This window comes from Euprymna scolopes, chromosome 43, assembly GCF_053919585.1.
Source record: "Euprymna scolopes isolate OS-2025 chromosome 43, ASM5391958v1, whole genome shotgun sequence".
In the NCBI taxonomy this organism is placed as follows: domain Eukaryota; kingdom Metazoa; phylum Mollusca; class Cephalopoda; order Sepiida; family Sepiolidae; genus Euprymna; species Euprymna scolopes.
In genome coordinates, this window is record NC_136524.1 from 48,378,973 (window position 1) to 48,405,000 (window position 26,028).

A 26,028-nucleotide genomic window follows, 5' to 3' on the forward strand; every position below is an offset into this window, starting at 1 on the left:
AATAAGCCCTCATCTAAAAAAATTTAGAACAATAAAAAATGTAATATTTTTACTAATGTGAAAGCTACTATTTAGGACCATATCTATGGAGACACTATATAGGGAGTTGTGCAGCAAGATGTTTGTTTACATTACATTTAAACTTCTGCATGTCATTACAGTCATGGAAGCAGGAGACTGTGAGGAAATTTTAGAGTTTAACATTCCGAGGGAAGAAACTATTAGAATAGAAGGCTTTCTGGCATCAAGTGGGTTAGTCAAAGGTATTTACATTAAGAAGGCATAAGTGATGTGAGTTTGCTAGAGCACTTTCCATTAAAGTACTTGTTAAACAGGCACATGGATGTGACATTGTGGCGATGGGACAGGGGTTGGAGTTTGGTTGATAGTGTGGGACCTATTAGGTTGGAGACCCTTTTTAGATGCTGTCTAGGAGCGATAGACTAGTGATATATGCATCAGCCCAGATGTGGCAACAATACTCCATGCATGGGTGAATGATAGTTTTGTCGAGATATAGGATACTCTCAGGTGCGAGTAATTTTCTCACATGGTAGAGGGAGCCCACCTTCTTTGCAGCAGCCTTGGCAGTGTTTTTAAGGAAGGATATCTTACTCAAAACCTTAAGACTAAAGTAAAAAAAAAAAAAAAATGAATAAAAAATATTTGCATCTTACTTGTTGCTTATAACAACTTTTTGTTCAAGTTTTAAATTTGAATTTGTTCTTATCCAGAATTCCCCCTATATTAAAAAAACAAAAATAAAGAAGAAAGCTGTATGATGTGCATACCTAGGAGGAAATAAAAATATCATACTCTAAAAATCACATAAATTGATCAAGTGTTTTGTTTTTATAAAGAAAATCATTTTTAAGCAATTTATGGGAAAGAAAGATCTTGCAAGTTTGAATTATTAAGTTATCTCCCTTTGTTCCTTGAGCTTGTTTTCAAAATAGCGGTCAAGACAGTCGTTCTTCGGTTACTCATAAAATTTGAGTTTCTTATTTAAAAATAAAGCAACTTGATCAACATACATGATTTTTGGAATATGAGATTTTTGTCTTGTCACAACAACATGCATCATCATGATTTTACTTTATACTTTTGTTTTTTAATATAGAGGAAATTCTGGACCAAAAAATGGTTTACAATTTAGATTTTGAATAGAAAAGGGATAAAATAAGCTAAAGAAATTAGAAACCTTTTAGATTAAAGAGTCTGCCGCAGAATCAACAAAAATAACAATTCATAAACTAACAAAAGATGAAACAGAAAATGATGACGCTTAAAAACGAAAACCATCAGAAGTATATGAGCTGAAGCTAAAGAAGTTTTCGTTCTTGTCCAGAATTCCCTCTATATCTCAATTTTATTAAAATTTACTTATTTTTTTTATTACCTGAAATATCCAAGGATTTCTTTGGTTCCTCTACAGCAGGTTCATTTATTATCTTTTTATTGCTGGAAACATCCAAGGATTCCTTTAGTTTCTGAACAGGAGGTTCATTTATTGCTTTTTTATTGCTGGAGATATTCAAGGATTCCTTTGGTTCTTGCACGGGAGGTTCATTTATTATCTTTTTATTTCCTGTGATATTCAAGGATTCCTTTGGCTCCTTCACAGGAGACTCATTTAGTATTGATTTATTTCCTGTGATATTCAAGGATTCCTTTGGCTCCTTCACAGGAGACTCATTTAGTATTGATTTATTTCCTGTGATATTCAAGGATTCCTTTGGCTCCTTCACAGGAGACTCATTTGTGCTTTCACCAAAAGAAACATTTGAAAAATCTGTGCTGTCATCCGTCTGAGCATTAAAATCATTATAATCAAAATCGATAAAAAATGATTCTTCGTGTGTCGTATCTTGTTCGCTCACTGATGATTCACTTGCATCGAGCGGTGAAACAGATCCTTTATTTTTTGATAGAATCGGAGAATATTCAAAATCATTTTTCCAAGTTTTACGAAAAGTAAATTTATGCTTGGATGTTGGAGTTTGAATAGTGGCCTCTTGATGTGGGGGTGAAGTCGTTAGATCTATACAGGCACCGGATGTATGGATCTCGTTCAAACGTTTATCACATTCGGTAGAAGAAGGAGTTTTATTTTCTAAATTCGGCATTGGAGCTTTATGAAGAGACTCACTAGAAACTTCTCTTTTGCCAATTTTACACATATCACAAATATTCAAATGCTTATGATTTAAGAAAGTACACACAGGACAATTCCATTTTTTGTTGGCGGTTTGTCGTTCTTCTTTTTCCTTTTTATTTGGTTTCTGAATCGGTGAATTTGAGCTTCGAAATCTTTTTCTGAGAAATTCAAATTGTGCGGATTTTGGTTCAACTCCACTTTTGTTAGCTGTTTCTGGTTTGTTTTTTGTTTGAGGAGATATGACCTTGGTGAAATCAGTTTCTTCTGGAATATTCTTAGAATCAGATGAAGTAATCGAGCTGCAAGAAAGTTTGATTTTCTTGCACGGAGATTCTTCGGAATTAGTACCATCATTGGAATCACTTAGTCTCTTTTGTTGACCAATATTTATTCCTTTTTCTTTATTTGAGTCAGAGCTTAAAATGCTTGTAACAAGTATTTTTTTTGATTGGGATTTTTTGTCACTGTCAGATGAGAGGTTATCTGATCCAGTCGGTTGGAAAAAATGCAAAATTGACTTCTGGTTTGAAGATTCCTGAAACAATAAACAGATAAAAGAAAAATATCAACAAGGATTACATTTGAAAATCTTAAGTTCTTGTCCAGAATTCCACCTATATTAAAAATAAAAATTTGTACAATGCACATACTCACAACGAAACAAAAATATCATATTCCAAAAATCACATAAATTGATCAAATATATTTTTAAATAAGATGAGCAACTGAGAAACGACTGTTTTTTTTTTTTTTTTTTTTTACAAAGGCATCACCACATTATCAAGGCCCAGAGGCCACTCAAGGATAAGGGTTAAAGAGTGTACAGTAGAAATTGGTCAATATAGTAATCATTAGTAATGAAAATTTGGTAAATTTAATAACTTATATGGAACGGCTCATTAAGAACTTATTTACTTTAGACTTGAACACAACCATATTGTAGTCAGCCGGAAAGCAGGAAAACGGAAGACAATTCCACAGGCGTGTAGTTCTAAGAAAGAAGCTTTGTTCATGGAATCTACGTTTAGGTTTAGGCACAGATAAAGAGTGGGGGAAATTATTGATAGTGTTTACAGCTAGACGAGTGTTTCTTGTGAAAGTTTGGCGAGGGGGGACCATAGATTGAAGCTCAGTTGAACACTTTCCATGAAAATAACGATACATCAGAGACAAACTCGCAACATCTCTTCTGTGAGATAGAGGTTGCAAGGAGGAGAAAAGGACATCTCCTACGAGGCTACGAAGTCTATTTTGAACTCTATCAAGGCAGGACAAGTCCTTTCTAGCAGCTCCTGCCCAGATGTGGCAACAGTATTCCATCCTTGGACGTACCTGGCTCTTATATAGGTAGAGAATAGCATCAGCAGTGAGATATCTACTGGATCGATAGAAAGATCCCACCATTTTTCCAGCGGCCTTGGCAACAGATTTGATATACGTGTTCCATTTAAGATCAGGAGTAATGGTCAAGCCCAGAAGCTTGTCAAAACTTGAGGCCTCCTGAAGACGAGAGCCATTCATTTCAATTGATGACAAATGTGAATTAGAATGTTGATGATGTAAAGAGAGAAGCTTGGTTTTAGATGCATTAAAAGTAACCAGCCACTCCTTTCCCCATTGTACTACGTGCTCAAGATCAGAGGAGAGAGAATTGGAGAGAACTTGGTCGTTTACTGTCTTAGATGTGGTACCATAAATGGTAGTGTCGTCAGCATAAATGTCTACAAATGATGTAAGGATATGATTTGGAAGATCATTAATGTAGATCAGGAAAAGAGTTGGGCCCAAGATGGATCCCTGAGGGACACCGGCATTAATACTGTGAGCTTCTGATTTTTGCCCCTCAACTACTACTCTTATGAACCTATCAGAAAGAAATGATTTAATAATTGAGAAGACTTTTCCAGCTATACCATAGCTAGCGATCTTATGAAGTAAACCTTTATGCCATACCCTATCAAAGGCCTTAGATATGTCAAGAGCAATTGCCCTAGAAAGATTGCCACCGTCGAGAGATTTGCTAATCCTATGCGATATAACTGTAAGGACATCTGCTGTAGATCTAGCAGAACGGAAACCATATTGAGTGTCACTAAGAAGGATATTTTTGTTGAGATGTTTGATTACTTCTGTATTTAACACAGATTCTAGCAACTTACTCATGACGCACAGGAGACTTATTGGCCTGTACTGAGAGGGGGATGAGCGATCACCTGAATTCTTAAATACAGGGCATACTGATGAGATTTTCCAGGGAGATGGGAAACTATTCTCCTTAAGACAACGTTTAAACAGTTTTGTAAGTATGGGCGCTAATTCAGGTTGAAGTTTTTTGAGTACTATAATTGGAATACCATCAGGGCCAGTTGCTTTACTCGAATCAAGGTTTTTGATTAGCTTCGCAACATCACGTACATATATACATATATCACATAGCGTGTTTTCTGATACAGGAGGAAATATTGGGGGTTGGCGGTCTTGGTCGCAAAGGGTAGAATTAGCTGCAAAGTTCTTGACAAAGAGTTTGGCTTTGTCTGATGCTGACGAGATTACCTCAGGTCCATTGATAATAGTTGGGATGGAGCACACGCTTCTGTTCAGGATTCTGTTTGCTATTTGCCAAAACTGGTGGGAACCAAGCCGCTGCTCAGCTACTTTGGACTTAACAGATTGAGCATACAACACTCTTGCGTTCCTTATTACTTTCTTACAATGGTTGCTGGCAGTCCTGAAAACGGCTTTAGTTTCCATACATCTATTACGTTTGAAGCAGTGGAAAAAGTGATTTCTGTGCGCAATGGCAGCAGCACATTCTGGAGAGAACCATGGCTGGCTGTTAGGTTTTTGCTGAAACTTTTTAGAGGGTATGAAATGGTCAATACCTACAATTAACCATTCAGTTAGGTCTAATACTATAGAGGACACATCCTTTTTAAACATGGAATGCAGAGGTAGATCAGATATAAATGTATTTTTTTTTTCTGTTTTGCCCATTATTTTGAAAACAATCTCAAGAAACAAAGGGAGATAACTCAATAACTCAACAATAATTCAAACTTGCGAAATCTTTGTTGTAATGCCTATGAATTTAGATTATTTACAAAATGGCAGACAAGAAAACTGTTCTTTGGTTACTTATAAAATGTGATCTTTTTATTTAACAAAAATAAAACTATTTGATCATTTTATGTGATTTTAGCATATAATATTTTCGTTTTGACATAGATATGTTCATCATGCAGTTCTTCATTTTTGTCTTTTTAATATAGGGGAAATTCCGGACAAGAACAAATCTTTTTAGTAAATTATTAATAGTTAATTAAATACTATAATGATTTTAGAAACAACACCTTATTTGGACATAGTGCAAAATAGACTTTGAAATTTAGTAGGGATGATGCTCTCTGCCCTACAGCACCTTTTTCTACTTCATCCTCATTTCCATGGGTAGTGTTCAACTAAATGATGTTAGGTACACAAAGAAAGAAAGAAAAAAAAAAGGCAAGATTTTTGCAGTTGTGGTAATAAGACAAGTTCTTGCAGTGAATGTCTTAGAAGGAGGAACTGGAGATTGGATCTTAGTCAAACACTTTTGTAGACATTTCTGTGAACTGAATGATATTAAGCACACAAAGGATAAAAAAATAGAAAGATTTTTGCAGTTGTGGTAGTAAGACAAGAATGTCTTAGAAGGAGGAACTGGAGATTGGATCTTAGTCAAACACTTTTGTAGACATTTCTGTGAACTGAATGATATTAAGCACACAAAGGATAAAAAAAAATAGAAAGATTTTTGCAGTTGTGGTAGTAAGACAAGAATGTCTTAGAAGGAGGAACTAGAAATTGGATCTTAGTCAAACACTTTTGTAGACATTTCTGTGAACTGAATGATATTAAGCACACAAAGGATAAAAAAAAATAGAAAGATTTTTGCAGTTGTGGTAGTAAGACAAGAATGTCTTAGAAGGAGGAACTAGAAATTGGATCTTAGTCAAACACTTTTGTAGACATTTCTGTGAACTGAATGATATTAAGCACACAAAGGATAAAAAAATAGAAAGATTTTTGCAGTTGTGGTAGTAAGGCAAGAATGTCTTAGAAGGAGGAACTTGAAATTGGACCTTAGTCAAACACTTTTGTAGACATTTCTGTGAACTGAATGATATTAAGCACACAAAGGATAAAAAAAAATAGAAAGATTTTTGCAGTTGTGGTAGTAAGACAAGAATGTCTTAGAAGGAGGAACTAGAAATTGGATCTTAGTCAAGCACTTTTGTAGACATTTCTGAAGTTTGTATTATTTAGATTATTCAGATTACTGCTCTCATCTTGAGTGTTTATTTCTACACTATTTTAGTCGATGTAAACTAACCTTCAAGTGTCAAACTCTGAAATCTGCACAGAATTTCAAACAAAACTTTTTATTTCACCCGTGAATCCAAGTTCTACAGAAAGATTCGAGAGTTTGACAAGATGTTGGAGCTCAGTCGAGCACTTTTGTAGACATTTCTGAAGTTGTTTTATTTGTAGCTTGTCTGAGCTCTTTAGAACTAAGTCTTAAAGACGTGCATCAAATGTTCATTGCACCATTTTCATATCTTTTTTTAATTTTTACACAGGAGTCACCACTTACCAAGGCCCAGAGGCCACTCGAGGATAAGCGTTAATGAGTATACATTAGCCAATGTGATTATAGCGTAGTAAACGTAAGTAGTGGGAATTCCGTCAAATTAAGTATAAAACTATCAATTCTCTCCATGCAACACATGTCATCAACCTTCATTTTGTTTTTTTTTATTATTAATCTTGTTCATTGTTTATTGTAAAGAAGTTATATTGTTACATGGGCATAAGGGACTACTATTTGGGAACATGTTTCGTAAGTCGTGTTCAACACTAAATTCTAAACAAATTTAAAATATGCCTTTCATTTTATGTGGTAATAAGCTAGTCATGTCTACATTGGGCATCTACAATCTGACCAGAGTGAATATCACTGCAGCCAAATATTCTATGGAACTTATCAGATGATGTGATGCACCTCTTAAATCTACAACATATCGACCTTTTTTTTTTCTCTGAAGAGTTGTTTAGTGATTTTCTGCTATTCAAAGAAACACATGCAAGACATAATATAATGAAAATTTAGGCATCTGCACTAGAAAGGAAAAAAATGTCCATTAAAATAAGTGTCTTTATTTTTGTATTCTCCTTAAGAAATAAAGAGTCCTATTATTTTACATACATGTTTTTTTTTTTTTTACTCTTTTTCACTCTAAACAAAGCATATTGCCACACGAAGCATAGGGGATTACTATTTGGGACCAGGTTTACAGGGGACTATGTAAGGAGATGAGCTAGATGTCAGTTCACATTACATTTAAACTTTCACAAGTCAGTACAGTCAAAAAAGCTGGAAGCAGGGAGGAAATTCCAAAGTCTAGCTGTTGGAGGGAGAGTAAAAGGCTTTCTAGCATCTAAGGACCTCTACAGTGAATAGGTTTGTCGGAGGTATGTACATTGAAGAGATGGAATGTGCTCTGATGAATTCAGATTTATTTAAAGGATAATTTAAAAAATTGTTAAAAAAAATGACAAATAAAAATGATAGTTAAAAAATTTGCTTAAAAAAAATGACAAATAAAAACAGATAATTAAAAATATTGGTAATAAAAATTACAAATAAAACTAAATCAATATTACTATATCAACCTATTATTTATAGTTCCATAACAATTTAGCTCAGTTAATAATTTAATGCCCAAACAATATGTTAAAAATAAATTTAACTTTCATAATCCTATAAAAAAATAAAAATGGATAGTTAAAATAAAATTGGTAAAAAAAAATAGTTAAAATAAAATTGGTAAAAAAAAATAGCAAAGAAAAAATAGTTAAAATAAAATTGGTAAAAAAAATAGCAAAAAAAAAGAATAGTAAAAAAAATTGCTAAAAAAATAGCAAAGAAAAAAGGATAATAAAAAAAAATTGGCAAAAAACCCCAAAAATAGTAAATAAAAAAAGGATAGTTAAAATAAAATTGGTAAAAAAAATAGCAAAAAAAGGATAGTAAAAAAAATTGTTAAAAGGATAGTTAAAATGAAATTGGTAAAAAAAATTGCAAAAAAAAAAAATGATAGTTAAAATAAAATTGGTAAAAAAAACAAAAATAGCAAAGAAAAAAGGATAGTTAAAATAAAATTGGTAAAAAAATAGCAAATAAAACAAGGATAGTTAAAATGAAATTGGTAAAAAAAATAGCAAAAAAATGATAGTAAAAATAAAATTGGTAAAAAAAAATAGCAAGAAGAAAAGGATAGTAAAAAAAAAATTGGTAAAAAAAACAAAAATAGCAAATAAAAAAGGATAGTTAAAATGAAATTGGTAAAAAAAATAGCAAAAAAAAAAGGATAGTAAAAAAATTTGTAAAAAAAACAAAAATAGCAAATAAAAAAGGATAGTTAAAATAAATTTGGTAAAAAAAAAATAGCAAATAAAAAAGGGTTAAAAAAAAATTGGTAAAAAAAAAAAAAATAGCAAATAAAAAAGGATAGTTAAAAAAAACAGTAAGAATAAAAACAAAAGAAAAGTGAATGTAAGTAGTCCCGTGTAAACTGGCTAGGTTCAGCTGTTAAGTAGATATTTATTTATTGAAATAAAAGTGGTTGCTTGTTTACATTAGTGATCTTTTAAACCAACGCATTTCAGGTGAAAACATTATTACGTATTTACGTGTCATGGCCAAATTAGTATATATTCCAAAAACTATGAAAAATAATTCAATAGACAAAGTGCTAGAAGTATTTTGAATAAAAAAAATCAGCCACAATTATGTTTCCAGATATCATGTTTAAAAATGGTGGACCCATAATTTAAGTCAAGGTTATCTCCCTTGTTTATCACACTGAATTGGTCGCAAACTTCTTCCACCTTAAATCATATTATAAAACTCTATAATTTGATAAATTCTATTTTGACTTGTAATGTTTTTTTTTGTTTCTACTGAATCATTTTTTGTAATTTTTTGTAATTTATACTAATTTCGTCATGACATGTAAGTACCTTATAATATGTTTTCACCTATAATGGGTTGGTTTAAAACATCATCAATATAAACAAGCAGCTAAACGTGTACTTTGTATTTGAACGTATATAAATTTGAACTCTAAAAAGATAATGTAAGAACACTTAGCTTAAAAGACAGTAGATTAACTATTTTTAAAATATTTAAAATTATTTTAACATCTATTTTTAAGTATAAGGCAGGCAGTCTCCTTTCCACCCCTCTTCCAAAAATACCCACCCAGATCGGTCCTAACATCTATTTCTCATCACTATTTTCATATCAGGAAAATTATTGAATTTTCCATAACTGATATTTATTTTAGTTCCTATTTAAAACTATAGGGAAGGAGGCCTAACTCCCTCTAGAACGTTTCTTGTTTTTTTTTTTTTTTTTTTTTTTTTTTTTTTTTTTTTTTACAAACGTGTTATCACATATCAAAACCCAGTGACCACTCAAGGATAAGAGTTAATATGTGTACATTAGTTATTGGGACATAGCAAAGTAATCTTCTTAAATTCATTTCAAAATGCACAGAAGTAAATAACTGGTTCAAAAATTCACACAACTAAGACGGTGTTACCTGTGATTGTAACATTTGGCTTAAATCAACTGGCTCCGGACAGTTATTTGGATCCCACGCATCGGCATTGGAAAGAACATCAATCTGATCCTGATTTCCTTTATCAGCGTCCAATTCTTTTCGTTGACCATCCAAAATGGTGGACACAACACCTGTCTACATAAACATTAAATGTGCTTATTTAGAATTACACTTCATTAAAAAAAAACAAAAAAACAAAAAACAAATACAGAAATTTTTTAAAAATGTACATACCTGTTATAGGACAAAGATGTCATATTTCAAAAATCACTTAAAACCCCTGACCCTCCCAGCGATTTTACTTTTTAAGCAATTACATCTGAACACACTGAAAAACTTGGGGAGGAAAAAAAAATTATAGGTTAAAAAGTAATAGTCCCCTTGATGACGGTTTCTGGTCTTGAAATGGGAAATTGACAAGCAGTGTCTATTGGAAGAGTCCCATACCATTTTTGCACAAAGTTTTGATGCTTCTACAGAATTTGAACCTGAACAAATATAGTTTTTGTTAAACTAAAGCTAAACAAGTTAATGTTAGTTTAAGGTTAGGGTTAGGGTTAAAGTTCAAAAGAATAGTTTGGTTCGAATTCTGTAAAAGTAGCTTCTTTTATTTATTTTAAAAAAAATTATTTTGTTGTTACCCCAGCAATGCCAAAAACATACCATTCAACACTGGACAAGGCACACACTGTTACTTAATAGTCTTTAAATCAGTAATAAGTACATTTCTCCTACATCCATCAAAATAAAACTTATATGACTGGATTCACAATACTATTTTCTTTAAAATAGTATTTTAATATTTTTATTGTGATTTGTATATTCCAAGAAATCGCTATTTAAATTTGACTATTACCAACAAAATATGCCATGTCATGCCTGGTAGCAGTAGATGACTTTTTACAACTATGTGGTCGGGGTCTGTTCACAAAAACACTTGATATTGAAGTTCTACCAGTTAGTGATGTTCCTTATATTTTTTTAGTCAATCAGGAAAAAGAATTGTCTTTGTCACAGAATTTGAACAGAACACAGGTATCTTTCCAGTCAGAAGTTAGAACATCTCAAAGTTGAGGCTTTGTAGTACAAAGATAAGTTAAGGTAGAAACTTTGTTCTAATGGTATTTAATAGGCAATATAATTATTTCTTTTGTCATAAAATTTGAAGAAAATTGATTAAAAACTCATGTAAACATTGATAGAAATAGTGGCAAGCACTGATAACATCTGTTTTTTTGTGCGGTTCAAAATTCATCACAAAACATCTGTTTGCATTAAAACTGGATTAAAAGAAAAGTGTGAAAAATTGACATCGAAAATTAAAATATTTATTTTGAAATACTGTGAGCAGGAACTTAAACACTGTTTAAAATAAGAGGAAAACGAGCCTAATTCCAATCTCCAACATTATAAATGTTTATTTTAAAATATTATTTAAAAATATTGTGTAGAGGGGTAGCCTTATTTAAAATTAGAAGGGAGAGAGTATAGCCCCGCAGTTCTCAGTTTAAATTTTCCATTATCAAAGTGCCATTTTTTCCCCATTTATGAACTTTTGCCATGTTTACCAGGCATCCTGTTGTATATTTATATTATATTGCACAGTCAAATTATATTTATATTTAATTATATTTTATGTATTATATTTAATTATTATATTTATGTTGCATGGTAAAAATTATATTTATATCTAATATTATATTTTATTAATATTTAATTATTATATTTTATTATTGAAATTGGGTCATGACAAATTATTGAAACTGGGTTGTGACAAATTATTGAAATTAGGTCGTGACAAATAGTGACAAGTTATGCCAGGGATTACCACCACTATAGCATCTAAGAGGAAGAAAAAAAAAAAGAAAACAAAAACAAAAAACTGTCCAATTTTCTGAAGATGAATATTTTATTATTCAAAAATTTGAAAAAAAAAAAAAAAAAAAAAAAAAAAATTAAATCAAAAAAGATGCAATTTTATTTTTTAATAAATAGCAATATCTATTAAAAACAATTTTACTATCGTCTGGTCTTTCTAACCATTAAATCCTCAATTTTTATTGAGTGTTTTAAACAGTGAATTCCTTTTTAGTATTCAATCTTTTTTTTAACTGACACAAAACTGAACCCAAAATAAAAGTCAACTTACTTTTCTGTTTAAAATTGACCACATCCATTCATCCATAGATCCTTTGGCAACCAAATAGTGGACGGGTAACGAACACGTTTGTCCAATTCGATGAGCTCTGTCTTCACACTGAATCATTGTTCCAGGTGTCCAGTACATTTCCGCAAATACCACCATCTTTGCTTCTGTAAATGTCAAACCCTGTTCAAAATTATTAAATATGGAAAAATAAAAACCTGGAAATTATGCTCCAGAATTTTTGAGATGAGGATTGATAATTAGGATTATTCTGACTACTGTTCTCTCATCTTGGATGTTAGTATTCTCGCAACGTTTCAACCTTCTTCGATTGTATCATTCCTTCAAACTCGGGTTTGGTTTAAAATTTTGTACAGATTCTGAAGTTCGACAAGATGCACTTGAAGGAGATCAGAGAGGACAGGATGAGAACAATAATCCAAATAATCCAAACGGAAAGCTTGAAATGCTTTAAACTGAATTCACAATATTTGAAATAAGTTTCATAAAGTAAAAAAAATAAAAAAGTGCCTTTATAATATATTATTAATCGCTAAAAATTATGCCTTGTCTGAAGCGATTTCCATAAAAAAAATTGCTTGTCCTGACGTAATAACTGGAGTCCGAACACGGTACCCCCATAATAATAATAAAAGGTTGGGTTCGAGACTCCTAACAAACGGTTCCCCAGTTCGATACAAAACACCTGATGAAGGCCGGAGGGCAAAATGGCCGAAACGTTGTGACCAACAACAACCAAGATGAGGAAGTCAATCCGACAATCTCAATCAAAGCAGTCATTTGTTTTTTTGTTTTTTTCTCGCTTTGAACAAAAAACTAAAAACTAAAAAAAGACTTAATAGTTTTAGCATGTTAAAAAAAAAAAAGCTTCAAATATGGAATAAAAATTTTAACTGCTGGGTATTTCATTCTTAAAAAACTGTAAAATTTATAACTACTAACCCCAGGGTAGGGGGAGGGGGCTTACAACTCAAACGTAAGGTATATGGTATAATAAATCATTTTTTTCTCCCAACTTTTCAGGAATCAAGCTTTCTATTCTGAGTTAAGTGACAAGCAACTATTTATTTTTTCTGTTGTATGTAGAGATCACTTTGAACAAGATAATATTTTGAAATGAAAAAAAAAAACTTAAATACAGTTTCAGTATGTTTAAAAATAATAATAAAAAAAAAAGCTTAAACTATAGAACAAAAATTTATACATACCACTCCTGCTGCGAGAATACTCAAAACTGCGACAGTCGTCTTAGAATCTGACTGAAACTGATTAACGAATGCCTGCAAATAAATATCAAAATAAAATGAAGAGGATTTTGTAGTTTGCTTGAAGCATTGTGTGTAGTGTAAAAGGGTTGTGTTTATTTTTCCCCTGCAGATATATTATCAAAAGATTTTTGGAAATCCACACATATACCATTTTGTATGACACACTATGTTAGTAAATGAATATTCATAATTGAAAATTATTGAAATTCCTTCAATATTGTTATCATTCTTTACTACATAGACTGTTCCCACAAACTGCATTGCCATAACCTCAAACACAGTCCTTCCATTAAAATAAAATATATAAAATAGAAAACAAACAGATAAATTAGAAATAAAAAAAAAAAAGAAAGCATCCCCTCGTGCCCTTACTCAAGCAGTGAAGGACACAAAGGGATGCTTACTCTGGCATACAACATCATCAGCAGAGAATGTAAATCTAACTTGCGCTTAAAATTCAAAACACTAAACATTTTTGGTTGCATTTTAGCAAAATGGTTTTATGTAGCAGACATGTTCCATCCCCTACATATAACCTTAGCGCAGCCAATTATTTTTTATACCTTGTTATAAAACAGCTTCCTATTACTTGGTCTTTTCAAGACTAAAGTCAATAGGTATCTCCTGTTTTTTTTTGTGACAATCATCTTTTGTTTTTGTTAGGAGACTTGATTCTGGCATACATAATCATCAACAGGAAATGTAAATCTATCTTTGTGCATAAAATCCAAAACCCTAAACATTTGTGGTTGCATTTTAGCAAAATGGTTTTATGTAGCTGATATTATTTAGAATTACATTTAATTAAAATAAAAACAAAAAACATCTTTATAATGTATGCATTCATCATGGAACACAGATGTCATAGTCCAAAAATCACATAAATTGACAAGTAAACTTTTGTTAAAGAAAATCAAATTTTACCACTTTTGGGGATTAATAATTTTTGGCAGCCATAGCGTAGTCTGTAAATCTTGCGAGTCAAATTGATTTGTCCACTCTTGAATTTTAACATTCTAAAAAAACATGGCTACTTTTATACATTTAATCATCTTTTGTTCTGGTAAGGAGACTTGATTCTGACATACAACATCATCAACAGGAATGTAAATCTATCTTATGCGTAAAATTCAAAACACTAAACATTTTTTGTTGCAAAATGTTTAGCAAAATCGTTTTATGTAGCTGACATATTCCATCCCCTACATATGACCTTGGCCTATTATTTTTTATACCTTGTTATAAAACAGCTTCCTATTGCTTGGTCTTTTCAAGACTAAAGTCAATAGGTATCTCCTGTTTTTTTTTTGTGGCAATCATCTTTTGTTCTTGTTAGGAAACTTGATTCTGGCATACAACATCATCAACAGGGAATGCAAATCTATCTTGTGCATAAAATCACCTTTTATGGAGAAATCTGCTAAAGTAGTTTTGCACAAGAACATGAGATTAGGTTTGCTCTCTCATAATTGGATTTCAAGCTCTGAAAGGTTGGAACATAGACCCTTCATGTTGCAGCAGACATTGTAGTGGGGGGGGTGTACGTTGGAAGTTAGTGTTTTGGGTTTTGTCTTATTTTGTTTGTTGGAATTTAAATCGTTTTTTTTTTTTTATGTAGCAGATGTTTTCAGTCTCCTACACATGACTTTGGTACGACCCATTCTTAAGTAGGCTTTCCAATCAACAAATCCCTATCTTAATAAACAATCACATACTCCTGGAATGTGGGATTCTCCATGCTTACCTACAAAGAACGGCTTCAAAAACTAAATCTGTCCTCACTTCACGATGAGAAGAGAACCTGATTCTGGCGTACATCATCATCTAGAAAGAAACGTTGGCTTCCATGTTTGGAGACATTATTTATATTCAAAGAATTTTTTAATAAATATTTCTTACTTGTCGATCAGAAGGATGTGTACTTCCATCAATACGTATAAACTTGATCTTCAAATCCCATAATGTTTGTGATATTCCGTCCATCATATCGTGATGATAAGCAAAGATCAGAAACTTTAAATCATTATTAGCACACAACATCTTAATATAATCTTGCACAGGACCGATCTGGAAAAAAAAAAAAAATTATAATTTAAAAAAAAAAATAAATAAATAAACAATAATAAATACAAAATATGTAGGTGCTTGTTTATATTGGTGAGCCTTTAAACCAACGCATTTCAGGTGAAAACATTATGTACTTACATGTCATCGCAAAATTAGTATAAATTTCACAAGGCACATAATTCTAAATTTGTTTCTACTTTCATTTAAGATTCGATGCAGCTAAAAGCTAACAAAAAGTTTGAATGCACGAAAATAAGTGTTTGATCTAAATTATGATAAAGACATTCCACCCAATATATTTCTTGTAGAAAGTGGTTTAAATCAGATTACAATGATTGGCAAATGTATATGTATAGTTAACAAAATAAAAATAAAAAATCAGATTTGTGCTAATAAATCAAAGATTTCATAAATCAGCTAACAGGATTTATTTATTTTTTTTTTTTTACATAGGCATAGCCACTTATCAAGGCTCAGAGACCACTCGAGGATAAGGGTAAAGAGTGTAACAGTAGTCAATTGGACAATATAGTAATCGTTAGTAATGGAAATTTGTTAACTTAAGTGGAACGGCTCATCAAGAACTTGTTTACATTGGACTTGAAGACAACCATATTGTAGTCAGCTGGAGAGCAGGAAAACAGAAGACAATTCCACAGGCGTGCAGTTCTAAGAAAGAAACTTTGTTCATGGAATCTACGTTTAGGTTTAGGCACAGATAACAAGTGGGGGGAATTATTGATAGTGTTTTCAGCTAGACGAGTGTTTCTTGTGAAAGTTTGGCGAGAGAGGACCATTTATTTTCTATTTGTTGTTTGTTTATGTTGATGATCTTTTAAACCAACGCATTTCAGATGAAAACATTATGTACTTACGTGTCATGGCAAAATTAGTATAAATTCTAAAAACTATGAAAAAAGTAATTCACTGGATCACTAATCATGTGTTATATATATATATATATATATATAAAAAATCAACCACAATTATATTCTGAAATGTGTTGATTTAAAAATGGCAGAATCATAATTTGTCAATTTAAGTCAAAGGTTATCTCCTTTGTTGGTCATACTGAATTGGTCGCACAACTCTTCCATATTAAAACATACAATAAAACTCAATAATTTGATAAATTCTATTTTCACCTGATCATTTTTCGTAATTTTTGAAATTTATACTAATTCCGACTACATAATGTTTTCACCTGAAATGCGTTGGTTTAAAACATCACCAATATAAGCAAGCACCAAATATTGTTAACATCACATTGATATGTGTATATGCATATATGTGTGTTGTTTAAAAAAAATGAAGCAGCAGAAACCATACTGACATGCAGTTAGGGTTGACTGGTTGGTTGGTTGGTTGTTTTTGTTTTATGGCATATCAACCCTTTTCGGGTTATTTAATGCTGAATCCAAAGATTTTGAAGAACAATTTTTTTATAGTTTTCAAGTCGGTTTCTATTTAACCGATAGTTGAGACCCTAACAGGTACTACCACTCGGGGTCAGAGTGGACCTGGGAGCAATGGTAATTAAAGGGTGGCTCCACACTCCCCAAAGCCCGCAAGTTGGGGCCTCACCATTGGATATAGTTTAAGGTCATATCCAGGGCCGCAGTTAGGGTTGAGATATCAGCATCAGTCATCTTTAATGAGTCTTGCATCTTGTTTTATTTTACTTTTGTCGAAGTTCTCAGAAATCAAAAAGGCTTTTTATTAGGAGCTAATGAGATACATAGAATATTCCATTAAAATTTTTCTTTACCTCTCAAACACCAAGATAGTAAAGAAGAAGAAGAAGAAGAAAGAGAGAGAGTGTGTGTGTGTGTATGTATGTGTGTGTGTGTGTGTTTTTTTTTTAAAGGTGTAAGTGGTTACAATCAGCTAGCACACTTCTTAATCTCTGGTGTAGCACCACCAGAAGCGGTGACAAGGCAAATCAGTTCCTTTACTTTTTTTTTCTCTCTCACGCCTATAAATTATTTGTTATTTTAATTTCAATAATTATATTTTTATACTTTCATAAACATATATTTATTATATATAAATTCAAATAAAAAAATTAGTTATAGTTAGCTAACATATTTCCTAAATTCCAGCATGTCTTTATTTTATTTAAAATTTTATAAGAAACGTTTATGAAATTATAAAAATGTGTTGCTTTTATTTTAATTTTCAAAATAAAAGTTTTTTATTTGAATTTATATATATATATATATATATATATATATATATATATATATATATATATATATATATATATATATATACGTTTATGAAAGTATGAAACTAAAATCATTGAAATCAAAATAACATGAAATTATTGAAATCAAAATAACAAAATTTCAAACATCATAAAAAACGTATACAATACATAATTTTCCCAAAATCGTTTTAAAAGATTTTAAAAGGTGTTTTCAATAATTAAAAAAAAAAAAAAATAATTTCAATAATTCTTAATTAAAATAAAACTGAAAAAACATTTCAATGATTATTAAATAAGAAAAAGATTAAAAAAAAACATAATAAAAACAGAGTACATGCACAGGGGAGATATAGGCGTGACAGGAAATGATTTGTCTGGTCTCCACTTCCGGTAGCAGCCATGCCAGAAGTTAGGAAGTACATTAGCTGACTATAAGCTAAAAAAAGTTTTTAAAATTAAAATAAAAACAAAAAAACTTATTTTTATAATTTCATAAACATATATTTCTTATAAAATTTCAAATAAAATTTAAAAAAAAAAATGTATTTTTAAAAATTTTGTTATTAAAAGTGCAAATAAAGACTAATTGTATAATTTTTATCTGTATAATTAAAAAAAAAATTTATTGCAAACTTTTCAATAATGTCTTTTTCTTATATCTTATTTCAATAAATCGCTTCACAATAGAAACATTGAAGAACAATAAAAGTGAAGGAACTGATTTGCCTTGTTATCGCTTTCGGTAAAAGCAACGCTGAAAATTAGTACGTTAGCTGATTATAACCAGTGTAAGCTGAAAACGATTAACAAAAAGAAATTACTGAAAACGCCTCAATCAAAGCAAAAGCTTGTTTCATATCTTCAAAGGTAAATAAATATTTATTTTAAAGAAGAAAAAATGCATGGCATCTTCGCAGATATTAATATTCTGCAAATAGTTTCTTATATTGTAATCAATTTCCAAGTCCCCTATTCCGGAAAAAATTTTCATGGAATTAATGAAATTCGCCACTAAGTCAGTTGAATTCAACTTTAATGATATGTATAAGCAAATAGATTGTGACCATAGGTTCTTGAGGAAAGAAAGGAAAAAAAGGAGCTTTTGTGCGTTGTATCGACAAGAGGACGGTTTGACACTGTCATTTTTTTTTCTGTTCCCTTTCGTGGACGACCACAAACGCTTATGCACATTTTGCCTTTTATATTATTATTAAAATAATTATTGAATACCAACAGGCACAAGTGTTTTATCCTTTCAGGAATCATCTGTGTAGGGAGTCGGGATTACCACCAGTTGAGGGATTCGAATCCAGCCACAAAGCCATCTCTGACTCCATTAGCAAGGAATATATACCTCAGGCGGCGCTAAGCGCAGAAAAAAATTTAGTTGAAATTAATATTTATGAAGCATAAATGTCATCCGTCCAGTTTTTGTTTATGATGCGCATGCGTAAATAAATAAAAACAAAGCTGTAACTGCCTTTTGTTTGTTTGTTTTTTTTGCATCAGTATTTTGCAAATCATTCTTTTCCATATTTCATTTTTTTTCATACATTTCTGTATGCTACTTTTTTTAAAGAATTTTAATATAATCAAAACGATATAAAACCGAAGATAATAAAAACCATGTACGTTTTTAGCATCCCAAATTTTTATCGTATTTTCATTGCAAGTTGGAATCGTTTTCAAACTAAAAAACAAAAACAAAAATGTTTTTTCTAATGTAAAAAAAAAAAAAAAATGAAAACTACTTGATCAATTTACATAATTTAAAAAGAAAAATTGTTTTTCTTTACTTTACATGTTGAAACTTGATAAAATTTTTTTCCGTTTTTCATATCCCAAATCCTAAAAACAAAGTCATAAAGAGCTTTTTTTAAATCTTAATTGCTAATTTACAGATTGTGCTCTTTCTTATTTTATTTATTTTTAAATAGATTTATGCATTTTATCTTTCTAACAAATAAATGAATATAAATAAATAAAACCGAAAATAATTTTTTAAAAATTGGTTTGCGTTACAAATGAATAAAATTGTTCCACTTAATTTTTTTTTTTTTTTCATTTCAAAGAATAAAATACACAAATAATCTATCGCCATTTTACAAATGGTTCTTTTCTGTATTTCATTTTTTTTTCCTTACATATTTTTATGAATTCTAATATAATGAAAATGAAAGATAATTAAAAGCAATGTATATTTTTAGCGTCCTAAATTTTTAAAACGATTATTTTGATTGTAATTTTATTGCAAGTTGGAATCGTTTTCAAATAAAAAAAACAAAACAAATGTTTTTCTAATATAGAAAAACAAAAGACCAACTAAAAACCAAACATATTTAAAAAAAAATTTATGGTAATTTCTTACAACCTAATACAGCATAGTTTACCCCATAAAAAGAAATCAAAATTTTTTTTTTTTTTTTTGCTAATATGTTTCAACAGCCTTTAAAGATAATACAAAAGAAGGAATTTTTAAAAATATAAAATTCAACATTTTAGAGCAGGGGATCACTTTCCTATATAAATTTAATGAGAAATGAGCACCCACTTGTTCGCTATGTAGCAGTAAATGAGACATTTAATCCTTAACCTTTTTCCAACTTTGGTGGTGAGGAGGTGGGGCAGAAAAAAGGAATCGGGTAGGGAGTCATAAGTTCCAAACATTTTAAAAATATCTAGAAACCCTTCAAAATGCATGTTGAGGGTGGGGGTGGGAGCTTTTCATTTTTTTAAGATTTGCATTGAAAATGTCCTCCACCGTTAAATATTACTTAATCAATTAAATTATTATTTCCTGATACTTTTAAGGTTTTTTTTTTCTTTTTTTACATGGTAGTCACCACTTATCAAGGCCCAGAAGCCACTCGGGGATAAGGGTTATTGCATGTAAAGTAAACAATGAGATAATATCATAGTAATCGCTAGTATTGGAGATTTGATAACGTGTCTTAACGGGGACGGTTCATTGGAAATTTGTTTATGTTGGACTTGAAGACATCCAAGTTGTAGTCAGATGGGAAACAGGCAAACGGAAGAGAGTTCCACAGGGTAAACTTCTAAGAAAGAAGCTTTGTTCATGGAATCTACGTTTTGATTTTGGCAGAGTGGGGAATATTTTTGGCAGTGGTTTCAGCTAGACAGGTGTTTATTGTGAAATATTGGCGAGGGGGGGGGTGACCAGAAATTGGAGCACAGACGAGCACTTGTCATGGAAGTAATGATAAAAAAAAGAGAGGCTGGTAATGTCTCTTCTGTGGGAGAGAAGTTGCAGGGAAGAGAAAAGGGTATCCCCCACTAAGCCACGAAGTCTATTTTGTACTCTGTCAAGGCAGGATAGGCTGTTTTTAGCAGCTCCTGTCTAAATGTGGCAGCAGTACTCCATCCTTGGACGTACTTGGTTTTTATACAGATAGAGAATTGCATCAGCAGTGAAATATCTCCTAGAGCTGTAGAAGGATCCTACCATTTTTCCAGCGACCTTGGCAACAGACTTGATGTACGTGTTCCATTTCCGATCAGAAGTAAAAGTCAATCCCAGAAACTTGTCAAAACATGGAGACTCCCCAAGACGAGAGCCATCCATTTCAATTGATGCCAGATGTCATCTGAAAGAAGGGGGGATGTGATAGTTTGTCATCATTACCTCCCCTTAGATAACTCTCCACAAAAGAGTTATAGGCTCTTGTGTCCCTTCGACATAAATACCGATTAACCTGACAAGTAGCAAAATCCCACCCCTTCGCTGTTGAGGTCCCCAGGTGCCAAAAAAGCCTTCTGCTCTAATAGTTTCTTCGCTTGGACTGCTAGACTTTGGAATTCTCCATCTTGTTTCATGCCTCCGTGTTTGTACTAATCTGCAGAAGTTTAAATGAAATGTGAACAGACTTCTTGCTGCTGAACCACACTCCCTCCTTGTATTTTTTTTCTTTTTGTCTTTTTTTAATTTGTTCTAACAGATTACACCACTCTTATATATAGGATTTTTCATTTTAATCTAAGAGCAATGATGTTAAGACCTTTATTATCCAATGTATTCCATATTGTTTTCACTGGTCGCCATGTTTGTTTTCTCGCGTATGTGCATTCAATTTTTGCATGTTTATACGTAAATTCCGTATATTCACTATTCCATAGCTAGCTATAACATATACTGACCTAACAGGTCCCAACTAGTCTAGTTCAATATATATATATATATATATATATATATATATATATAAATATTAATTATTAATTAATATTTAAATAATAAAAAAGTAAAAAAACGTCCTAAGATTTGGGCGAAGAAAAATGTGAACAAAGGGCAAATAACTCCTTTCTTATAATAAGAGAAATCGCTCAGGGAGCGAAATAAAGAAATTAATCGCTAATAAAAAAAAATAAATAAAAATTCAAACAATCTTAGATTTATAAGCGATAAAAATCGTGCATAAAATTGTCTAAGATCCGGTAGTCCTGTGTTAAAACACCAGACTACTTATCGAGCCGTTAAAGGTTCGATCCTTGGCAATGACAGTCTAGCTACACTAATGAGGAGTAGACTCCAAAACATGCATGTATATAGATGACTTACTTTTATGCACATAGTAATTATTTATTAATAATTAAATAATAAAAAAGTAAAAAAAACGTCCTAAGATTTGGGCAAAAAAAAATGTGAACAAAGGGCAAATAACTCCTTTCTTATAATAAGAGAAATCGCTCAGGGAGCGAAATAAAGAAATTAATCGCTAATAAAAAAATAAATAAAAATTCAAACAATCTTTTTATTTATATATATATATATATATATATATATATATATATATATATATATATATATATAAACACACACACAGACACACACACACACACACACACACACACACAAGGTGAGTCACGGGAGGTGGATGTTTTTAGAACACTCCTTGTTCTTGAGTAAGGGATAGGGAGTGAGAAAGGTAGTCTTTAAGCCTACTTAAGATTTTATTTAGTTTTTTCTTATTTGTTTATCTTTTACGTTAAATTTTGTTTTAGTTATTGATTTTCTCTTCAGTTTATTGACCTCATGCTACCGTGGAGTCGTGAACACCGTGTTTGTTTATGACACTCATGTGAAAAATGGTGAATCGAAAACATCCATTTCCTGTGACTCACCCCATATATAAGAACAAGTAGTTAATAAAACATGTTAAAAAAACTTTGAAAAATAGTTAAAAACATATTTAATTTAAAAAGGAAGCCCAAAATAAGTAGACAGTCCTTAATCTGCGGCATTTTGAAGAAATACTTTCAGAATTTTTGCTTTGTTACAAAAAGAAAAAATAATTTTTAATCTTTAATTTGTGTTAAAAAAAAAACAATCTGTATTTTGTGTTTAAAAATTTTCTTAAGAAAACAAAAAACTTATTTTTATGAGATTTTTTATTCAGTTCAGTTCTGAAATTGCATTTGTTTGCCCCTGCTATGCACTCTCTAAATGTCACATCTGAAAACCAAAAAAGTTGTACCTCTGCACTACTGCATAAGTACAAAAATTTTTTACAATTACAAAAAATAAATAAATAAATACTGTATATGTTTAGAAAAAGGAAAATACTAATTTTCGTATTAACATTAAAGCCATGTTCTTTGTGTAAACAAAAATATTTTTGAAAAACAAAAAAACTAGAATTCACAAATTAAAAAATAGCATCAAATTACTTTTTATTACCTTTGCTTCTCCACTCAATTTAAAAAGATTTTGAAAACTTTGAAGAATTTCAAAATGTAAGTTTCTTCCAATGTCAGAGTTTTGTTTCGTACAGGAACTTTTCATACTATTCAATTTGGGTTTTAATTCTTGGAAGAGGCTAAAAATTTCCTACAAAACAAATGATGCAAAATGTGTTTTTATGAAATTAGATTAAAAAAAAAAAACAAACATCTTCGCTTTTCAGATTTCCACACAAAAATGGAAGGCAGGAATTTTTATTCATATCATTTGAATTGTTTAGATTAGTGTTCCTATCTTCAGTGTTATTTTCACATTTTGATCAATGTAAGATTTAGGTATTTTGTCAAACTTGGGAATCTTTCTATCAAACTCTGAAATCTGCATGGAATCTTGAACGGAATTCTTTATTTAATCCATGGGGGCAGCCGTAAACCTATTTATTAATAATCTTTTAAGACTTCTAAAATTTATACCAGAATTGTCTGCAAGGACCCATGGTATAATGAACAAAGTACTTGATAAAATTCTGTTGTAAGTTTCACTCTTCTGGAGGTTGAAGGTTTATTCCTCAGTGTGAGTTACTTAGGACTTTTACCCGATGGAACAAGAACATGCTACCCTCATGGATTAATTAAAGGGTTTTGTTTGAAACATGAGTTGGAACAATTACATTGAGAGTATTGCCAGGACCGCTGCGAAGAAGGTAGGTTCTCTCTACTGTGCTAGAAAGCTACTAACGCCCGAAAGTATCCTATACCTCTACAAGGCCACCATTCACCCATGTATGGAGTATTGTTGTCATATTTGGGCCAGTGCATCTGCTAGTAGTCTCTCACTTCTAGACAAGGTTCAAAAGAGAGTCACCAATCTGATAGGTCCTGAACTGTCATCTAAGCTTCAGCCTCTGTCCCATTGACGAAATGTTGCATCCCCCTGCCTGTTCTACAAGTACTTTAATGGCGAATGCTCTGACGGACTGCAAGCACTTGTACCCCCTCTTTGTAAATACCCCTGACAAACCCGACAAGCAGCTAAATCCCACCCCTTCATAGTAGAGATCCCTACATGTAAGAGAGCCTTCTATGCCAGTAGTTTCTTCCCCAGAACTGCTAGACTTTGGAATTCCCTTCCGGGTCCCTGCTTCCCCAACTGTACTGACATGCAGAAGTTCAAGTGTAATGTGAACCGACATCTTGCTGCCTAACTCCCTACATAGTACCCCTGTAGCTTATGCCCCTGATAGTAGCTCCCTACATCAAAGTGGCAACGTGCCTTGTTTGGGGTGAAAATGTAATTTAAAAAAAAAAAAAAAATTCCATGCAGATTCTCGAATTTGACAGAAAGATTCCTGAGTTCAACAAGATACATCTGAAGAAGGTCAAAGGTTACATTGACTAAAACGTTGTGTGAATGATACAAATAATACAAATTATCAACCTTCATCTCAAAAATTCAGAAACCGAGTTTTAAAAATATAGGAGGTTTTACTTTTGGAACAACCACTGTAAAAACATTTAAAAAAGTGACAGTTGTTTTATTAGAAGAATATTTAGTGAACAATTATTTTTACAGTGCAAAAACGGAATATTCATTGCGTTAAAGATTTTTTGCCATAATTTAAAATAAAAATGAAATAAGAAGCATGTTCGTTTTATTTATTTAAAGAATATTGGATTCTTATTTATTATTAGCAAAGTCCAACAGTAGAAAAATTGAGTTTAATTAAAGGCACAATTACTACTCCTTATTTCAACTAAAAGCAATGTTATTTACTTAATTGTCATGCTGCAATAATCAAATATTACTGGAATATTGAATAAAACAAGTATTTCCATGATTCAACGAAAAAATTTGATGGATTACTGCTGCCACATCTGGGCAGGAGCTACTAGAAGCAGCTTATCCTGCCTTGACAGAGTACAAAATAAACTTCGTGGCCTAGAGGGGGATGCCCTTTTCTCCTCCCTGTAACCTCTTTCCCACAGAAGAGACGGTGTCTTTGTTTTATCGTTATTTCCATGGCAATTGCTCATCTGAGCTCCAATCTATAGTCCCTCCTTGCCAATCTTTCACGAAAAAGACCTGTTTAGCTTAAACCATTGTTAATAATTTTACCCACTTTTTATCAAAATGTTGATAATTTTCACCATTTTTTATTAAAATGTAGATTCCATAAACAAAGCTTCTTTCTTAGAACTGCGTGCCTGTGGAACTGTCTTCGGTTCGCCTATTTCCCAGGTGATTACAACTTGGTTGTTTCAAGTCTAACATAAACAAATTCTTGATGAACCGCCTCCCCCTCCTTAAGTAATTCAAAATACATTACTAACGATTACTACGATATTATCCCATTGATTACTGTACACTCAATAACTCTTATCCTCAAGTGGCCTCCGAGCCTTGACAAGTGGTGACTCCTATGTAAAAAAAAAAAAAAAAATTTTTTTCCTGAATTGGCTAAAGTTTTTGAAACTTTTCAGAAATTAATTACCTCCCCTACTATTATGGGTGCTATTCAATTTATTTCAACATTCCAATTTTTTCTATTATAATGAAGAACTGAATATTGAGCTGACAATAACAATTACGTTGTTTTTAATAGTACACAGTGAAACAATAAAATTGTTGCCCTAGAAAAGATGACACGATTCCATTTCCATTTGATGAAAACTGTTTTTCTTTTTTATTGCAGACTATCTAATTATGTACAAATCTCAAGGCACCTTCTATCATGTCTGAAAGTGACACAATGTTCGACGAGCGAGATCGGAGATGCACTGCTATACAAGTTATG

At 31.5% G+C, this 26,028-nt stretch overlaps 1 protein-coding gene across 1 annotated transcript in view; it reads right to left on the bottom strand.

Moving 5' to 3' along the window:
- LOC145268327 (DNA annealing helicase and endonuclease ZRANB3-like) overlaps positions 1 to 26,028 on the bottom strand; it is a 90,136-nt gene that overhangs the window by 42,001 nt on the left and 22,107 nt on the right. The window contains exons 7-12 of the mRNA XM_080123817.1: positions 23,232 to 23,381; positions 15,160 to 15,327; positions 13,201 to 13,272; positions 11,975 to 12,154; positions 9,805 to 9,960; positions 1,400 to 2,693 (exon numbers count right to left, since the gene is read on the bottom strand). Of these exons, the coding sequence (XP_079979943.1) occupies positions 1,400 to 2,693; positions 9,805 to 9,960; positions 11,975 to 12,154; positions 13,201 to 13,272; positions 15,160 to 15,327; positions 23,232 to 23,381 (2,020 nt within the window). The remainder of the gene's footprint in view (positions 1 to 1,399; positions 2,694 to 9,804; positions 9,961 to 11,974; positions 12,155 to 13,200; positions 13,273 to 15,159; positions 15,328 to 23,231; positions 23,382 to 26,028) is intronic.